Source organism: Carlito syrichta, unplaced genomic scaffold (assembly GCF_000164805.1).
Source record: "Carlito syrichta isolate Samal-C Ts95f unplaced genomic scaffold, Tarsius_syrichta-2.0.1 Scaffold126637, whole genome shotgun sequence".
Taxonomy (NCBI): Eukaryota; Metazoa; Chordata; class Mammalia; order Primates; family Tarsiidae; genus Carlito; species Carlito syrichta.
This window is the reverse complement of record NW_007070733.1, coordinates 205,583-212,801: the sequence shown is the minus strand read 5'-3', so window position 1 is coordinate 212,801 and position 7,219 is coordinate 205,583. Positions and strand designations below refer to the sequence as shown.

General features: G+C 46.7%; 1 protein-coding gene across 1 annotated transcript in view; it reads left to right on the top strand.

The window, feature by feature from the left end:
• The first annotated feature begins 4,519 nt into the window (after nt 1-4,519).
• Nucleotides 4,520-7,219, top strand: part of VMA21 (VMA21, vacuolar ATPase assembly factor) — an 8,375-nt gene continuing 5,675 nt past the window's right edge. Inside the window, exon 1 of the mRNA XM_008048775.1 lies at nt 4,520-4,665. Within this exon, the coding sequence (XP_008046966.1) occupies nt 4,613-4,665 (53 nt within the window). The 5' untranslated portion in view covers nt 4,520-4,612. The remainder of the gene's footprint in view (nt 4,666-7,219) is intronic.

Below are 7,219 nucleotides of genomic sequence, written 5' to 3'. Positions count from 1 at the left end.
GGGGGGGGGGGGGGGGGGGGGGGGGGGGGCGCCCCCCCGCACCCCGCCCGCCTCTGCCCCGCCCACTTGGCACTTGGGAAGACCACGTGGAAACCCAACTCCAAAGGCGCCATGGTCTAGAGCTCCGAGGTGAATGGTGTTTCCAGAAGCCCGGGATCTGAGTCTTGGCGAGCCCCGACCTAGCTCTCCTGGCGTTGGCACTTGCTTAACTGGTCACAAGCGCATCCTCAGGGCCTGACCATTTGGGGGAGCAACGTGTATGTATCTTGGGGTGTGGCCCCGTCACATCAATCTCAGGGTGCCGTTGTCCGGTTCCTCTTCCCGTGTCGTAGCTTTTCCCATCTGGAAAGCACTTGGGTCAGGGGCCTTCACCTTGGGCTTGCTAACTGGAGTCTTGCTGCCTCTCATGGGCTGGGGAGCCTCTTATTGTATGAGACCACTGTGATGCCAGGGGACGCAGGACCCTAGGGCAACCCCGAATCAGGCTGGGCAGGCAGTGGGCCCACGCCACGACGCCCCAGTGCTTACTCTCTTTTTGCCAGAAAGTCTATGGGCTCCGCTTAATGCCCTACAGGTGGGTCAGGTGGGTGACCTGAACATTCCTTAACTTGTTAGCAAGTCCCCTCGCTTGCTGTAAAACCCCAACTCAGCTCTCTGGCAGACAGAGCTGGAAGAGGTTAGCCTGACTTAAATATCAGGGTAATCGAGAGTCAGGAGACAAGGGGCACTGTGAATCTTTCACCAGACTCTGAGGAAGACTCTTGAGTAAAATACAATTCATTGTCCAGGGGGTCCTGACGGTGGAGGTTTGCACTATAATAACCCCTAACTCAGACCTCTTTTTTTTCTAAATGTGAAACTACATTTTTTCATCAGGAGGCATATTTTTACCGATTTTTTATTTAAAGACATCTCACAGTGCATTACAAAGAAGCCAGAGTTAGTGTCTCTCCCTTTCTTTTTTTAAAAAACACGAGTTTTGTTGATTGCGTGGTGGAACTTATTTCTATTTTCCTTATGTCTAAGTTTTTAAGACACCACACTGTGCAGGGATAGAACTCGGAAAGTATCCGTTGATGTTTCAAGTATGACTGTCCCATCCAAACCACAGGTGGCCACTCAAAAGGGAACTGCAGAGGACTATGGTTTTATGGGTTACTAAAGCAAATTGGGGGTGTGGAACCTGATTTTGGCATATTCTTTCCATGTCAGTGGATTAATAGCACAAGTTTATATGGTGGAGAAAGCACTAGACTGAGAGTTGGGAAGGATACATTTTTAAATTCCATCAGTGACCCAGGGAGTCTGGGACAGACACTTCCCATGTTTGCCTCTCAGTTTTTTCAAGTAAAATGAAACGCTAGATTGGGGTTCTTTCAGTTTGAGAATCAGTTTCTTATTTTGAGGGGAAATAACTTAGGCACTACTATGGTTTACCCTGTGGTGGCCTCATCCCCTGACATGCAATTTCATTCCCATGGCAATGGCTTTTTTTGAGCTCCACTTACCTCTAATTTTTTAGCAGCAGCTGCAGATAAGAAGCTTCAGGTCTCTGTCAAGGGGGCTAAATTCTTTCCTTCTCTTATGGCTTCTGAGTTTATTCTAAAAGTTCAATCTCCACCTCAGTGAGCTCACGGTAAATGTTGGTAAAATGCGTGAGTTAGCAGGAAAAAGATGTATGAGAGCTTTAGTTTATTACAAAACAAACACTAATATATAAATTAGATGGGATGAGAATTTGGTCTCACATCAAATCTCACTTATGAATGGTTTTTGGTTTTGAGTTGTAACACAACTTCCAAACAGGCTGCTAATATGACAGTGTAAAAGTCAGCCTGGGAGTCAGGAGTCGAGGACGGCGCACCAGAGAGATGTGTAACTTCTGTCAAGTCCCTTCCCCTTTCTGGGCCACAGTTTCTTCATTTGTACAGGAGGAGCTTAGACTATTATGGGTTGAATTGTGGGCTCTCACTCTCAAATTCGTATGCTGGAGTATGCCCCAGTACCTCAGAGAGTGGCTTCACTTCAAAATAGCATTGCTGCAGATGTAATTAAATAGGTCACACAGGAGTAGGTGGGCCCCTAATGCAACATGACTGATATAATTTATAAAATGGGGAAGTTTCGACAGAGATAAACTCAGGGAGAAGGCCATTTCAAGAGAAATGCAGAGAACAGGGTGATCGTCCTACAAGCCAAGGAATGCCAAAGATTGTCAGCAAATCCCCAGAAGTTCGGGGAGAAAAGCTAGGGGAATAGATTTTCCCATCGCAGCCTTCAGAGGGAACCAACCCTGACGACACCTTAATCTCAGACTCCTAGCCTTCAGAACTGGGAGATGGTTAACTTCTGTGGTTTAAGCCACGTGGTTTGTGCCACCTCGTTATGGCCGTCCCAGCAAACTAATACAACTGCGTCATGGTTTCCAATCTCTTTTGCTCTTTGTCCTCTTGAGGACTCAATTCATTTAACAAACATTTATTGAGTGCCTAGTATATACCAGGACCCATTTTAGGCATTGGGAATACATAAAGTCACAAAGCAAAGATCCCTTCCCTTGTGTTCCTTCCATGGTTTTAAATATTTAGTTTACCAAATATGCTATGGCTTATTTTATTTTGGTAATAATTTGTGTACCGTGTTTTTATAAGATATCAGGATAACCTCATCAGGATATAATCAGTGCCTGTAAAAAATCAAAGAAAGGTGATAAGTAACTTTAGATGGCTTATCAAGTGAGTATACTCAATAGGTTTTTTAAAATACTGAAAACTGTCCTCAGAACCACCATCACTGTACTTACTGGTCCCTAGGGTTCAAGGACCTCATTGTAGGGTGATTAGCTAGAATAGGGTTCATCTAACTTTTCCTGTTCAAGGATCAAATGGTAAACATTTTGGGCTATGCAGACCATACCATCCCTGGCACTATTCAACACTGCCATTGTAGCCAATACAAACAAATATGACTGAGCTCCAATACAATTTTATTTATGGAAACTGAAACTTGAATTTCATAGAGTTTTCATGTCATGAGATGTTATTCTTTTGACTTTTTCAACCATTTAAAAATGGAAAGGCTGGGTGTGGTAGTTCATGCCTGTAATCCTAGCACTTTGAGAGGCTTGAGACTGAAGGATGCTGGAGCCCAGGAGTTCAAGTCCAGCCTGGGCTACACAGTGAGACTTCGTCTCTACAAAAAATGAAAAATTAAAAAATCAGCCTGGTGTGGTGACGCACACCTGTAGTCCCAACCACTTGGGAGGCTGAGACAGAAGGATCACCTGAGCCCAGGAGATCCAGGCTGTGGTGAGCCATGATCATTTCACTGCACTCCAGCCTGGGTGAGAGTGAGACACTATCCAAAAGAAAAAAAAGGAAAACCCATTCTTAGCTCACAGCTGTAAAAAACAGGTGCCAGTCTGTATGCATTTGGTCGGCTGGCCAAGTTTGCCCACCTCAGAGCTAGAGTCTCTCTAGTTCTGCCGGAAGTTCTTACATTAGATGGTTCTTACTCACTTAAGGTCTAGATGAGGCCCAGAGAGGGATTATTAAATTGGAACTCAAACCCGAGCTTCCTGCTGCCCAGGGCATCGCCCCCGCCACTGCTCTAAGCCGCTGATTTAGTCATGACTTCAGATGTGGTCTTGGTATCCATGTGGTGCAGAAAATAGATGTAGTCAGTGGACCTTTCCAGGCGTTGACCATGTAAGGGCTGTCCTCTAACTAGCTGCCAACGGCAACCTAATTTTGTCAAGCCTGACCCCAGGCTTAGGCACCCTTTCATTTATACCTCTCTCGGGTTGCAAAGGCCCGGGAGGCCCATCTGTCCTTACTATTTGAGTCCCTGTTGTCTCATTGGCGGCTTTCTGAGCAGCTGCAAAGTATGTTTTGAACTTTTGAGTGGAAGTCGGGGTCACCGGCAGCGGGTGTGGCACAGTCGCTCTCAGCAAGGGCTCTTTCAGCTCTGAAAATCTCTAGTTTTACGGACCCTGGTAAGTGTTAAACGACCTCCTCCCAGCCTCCAACGGCTGGATTTCCTTCTACTGCGGGCGGTCATTAATGAGGCGTTCGCTCAAGTGCTGGGGAATAATGTGCATTGCTTTTGTGTGTTGTTGTCGTCGTCGGAATCTGATCAGTTGCCTAGCACCCCAGCTCTCTGCAGGGTCGTCCTTTCTCGCGGGCTCATCTGTTCAGCTCCACTCGCAGCCGCAGCTCGGCGACTCGGACCTCGACGAGGACAACAGGTGCTCACGCGAGCTCAGGAGGCAGCGTGGCCGTCGCCTGCCGGGGAAGACCATGCTGCGCGGCAAGTCCCGGCTCAACGTGGAGTGGCTGGGCTATTCGCCCGGCCTCCTCCTCGAGCACAAGCCGCTCCTAGCAACGCGCTCGCCGAGGAACCCCCGCCGGTAAGTCACGTGAGAGCCTGCCCCGCTCCTGCGCCTGCGCCCAGCCGGGCTAACGTCACCGCGCCGCGCCGCGCATGCACACTGCGGGCCGTCGCTCTCCGGCGTTTCCGGCACGGCCCCCTGGACCTGCCGCCGGGGAGCCTACCGGGTGTGACCTCCGAGCCCTGCCTGCCCCTGGGCGCCTGCCGCCGGCCCAGCGACGCCATGGAGCGCCTAGACAAGGCGGCGCTGAACGCGCTGCAGCCGCCCGAGTTCAGGTAGCCCTGAGCGGGGCCCGGACCGCGAGGCGGGCCGGCCCCAGCCCGGAGCAGGGTAGGAGGGAAGACCCTGGCAGAGGGGTGGTGGTGGGGTCTGGCCCCTCCGGGCCCGGCTGCGGGGTGGGGGAGAGGGCAGGTAGGTTGGAGCCTTCCGCGTCTGCACGCTTGGCCCGATCTTTCGCTCATGAGGTTGAGGCTGTGGGCCTTCAGCCCATGTTGCTGCCCCAGCACTTCTCGCCGTCTTCTTGCTGTCTGCAATCTCTTTCTTCACTGCAGAGTGAACTCCCTGAGGACAGGGACCCGGCCTCCTTCATCTGCGTGTTCACTACAGGGCCTGCCTCGTCGGGGCTTAATAAATGTTGGCTGAATGAATGAACAAACGGAAGGGGATCGTCCCCTGGTGTGGGACTGCCTGGCTTGGGCAGTCAGTAGGATGGGAGCTTGTGACTGAGCCGAGGGAATCTATGGGAGAGCAGGAGATCCTGGCACACCTAAATAGGCAAGGGAGTGGTGAGGGAGTCAACTGTGTGCCAGGCTCAGTGTAGGTGCTTTGGATTAATTATCCGAATTCTTGATTCTTAGTTGCTCTAACTGCTTAGTTCCCCGATTTTGAAGAAGATGAAATTGACTCAGGGTAAGTGACTTGTGCCGTATCACAGAATTAGACCACACAGTTCGTAAGTGTTGACGCTGGCACTGGCGCAAGCCCACTGACTCCAAAGCCAGTAATCTTCGGAGCTCTGTGATCTTTTTTTCTGCCCCACAATGTCAATGTGGGTTTTTAACAGTTACTGTTCACTTCGGAGGATACCTGCAGATGTTTATGTTAGATACACTTAGAATAAGGTGTAGCCCTTCTAGACTAATTCTAGTTTCCCAATGGAGCTTGCAATGAAATCTTAGCAGTGGAAGAAATAATGGTGTTGTAAGCCTTGCTCGCCACGAAAGGGAATATGGTAGGTTGTACCTGCTCAGTGTTTGCTGCAGGAGTTTGTATGAAGGAGGAAAATTGCAGGTGGCATTGTAGGGGCACAGTGAGGTTCATTCTGAACTTTTTCCTTTGTGTGAGGACAACTTTAATTCTGGCCTTTTCCATTCTTTACTTCTAACAAGGCTCAGCTCAGTAACACCCGAGCAATGAATAACATCAGTTGCTTTGTTTTGGAGTAAAACTACTCTTCTACCCAAGCTGGCTTCTGCCAGCAGAGCCAACAGCTCCCGTGGCTGGAAGCCAAGGAGAAAAGTGTCCTGTAAACACTAGAGGCAGTTTGCTAGTTTTCACAAATGTGTACACTTAACTTTAACTTTATACTTAGTCCTATATTAGTGAGGTCACAACTCAGAAAAAATAGTCAGATTTCAGAAGTTTACAACAGTGAAGTGAAAAGGAATTGAAGCTAGGCTACAAATTGTTAAGATGTGCTGTGTATAGATTGTATTGGGGCTAGAAATTTATATGCAGAAAAGGTTATGTTTGGGGGGAACTGTAGAAGATTTTGTTTACTTTAAAACATTTTTATGGTGTTATATCATCTTTTCAACAATAAACTTTTTAGCAGTCAGGCCAGATAATAGATACTCAAGAGAGATAATCTAAAGGATGAAGTAATCAGTTAACCCTTTCTCTATATCATTGAAGCCTTGTTGCTTTACCAAGTTACGTTATCTGAAAGTTGTATACCTGAAACATACTTTTATTCACCATAGAAACATCAAGAGTCAAGTGCTTTTTTAGGGTCCACAAAAGAAGTGACCAATGGTGACTGTTTCTGTATTTTTGTAGATCGTCTACTGCAGACACTCATGTTTCGTGAAGATTACACAATAAATTTCTCTAAAAATTTACTACTAGGGAACAGTCTAAGGGAGCTTATATGTATTAGATGAATGTTGTTTAGCTCAGTAATACCCATAGTGAGTTACGTTAAAAGGTAATTATGTACCAAAAGAAAATATTAGAACTTTTTTTACACCAATTAGCATTTAATTTCCCACACATGTGCAAAGCATGTAATCAAGAAAAAGATATTACATGCTCTATCAGTGTTTTTGTGGGTCTTTCAAAAAATAAATTTTATTGTGTATATTTGAGGCTCACAACATGATGTTACGGGATACATGTAGATAGTAAAATGATTACTCTAGTTAAGCAGATTACCATGTCATTCCTTTTGTGTGTGTGTGATCAGAGCAGCTAATATCTACTTATTTAACACAAATCCTTAATGCAGTTTTCTTACCTATAGTCCTCTCGTTGTACGTTATATAACTAGGCTTGTTCATTCTATGTATCTGCTACTTTGACATACATCTCCCTGTTTCCTCCCACCAGACCCCCCCCCATGCCCACAATGGTGTGTCTCGATTTCTGTATAGTTTATCTTTTTTCTATTTTTTTTTTTTAGATTCCACATAAAAGTGAGATCATGTAGTATATGTCTTTCAGTGTCTGGCTTATTTCACTTAGCATGGTGTCTATGGTGGCTATCCAGTTTTTTAAGGCCAAATACAATATTCCATTGTATATATACACCACGGTTTCTTTTTTTTTTTT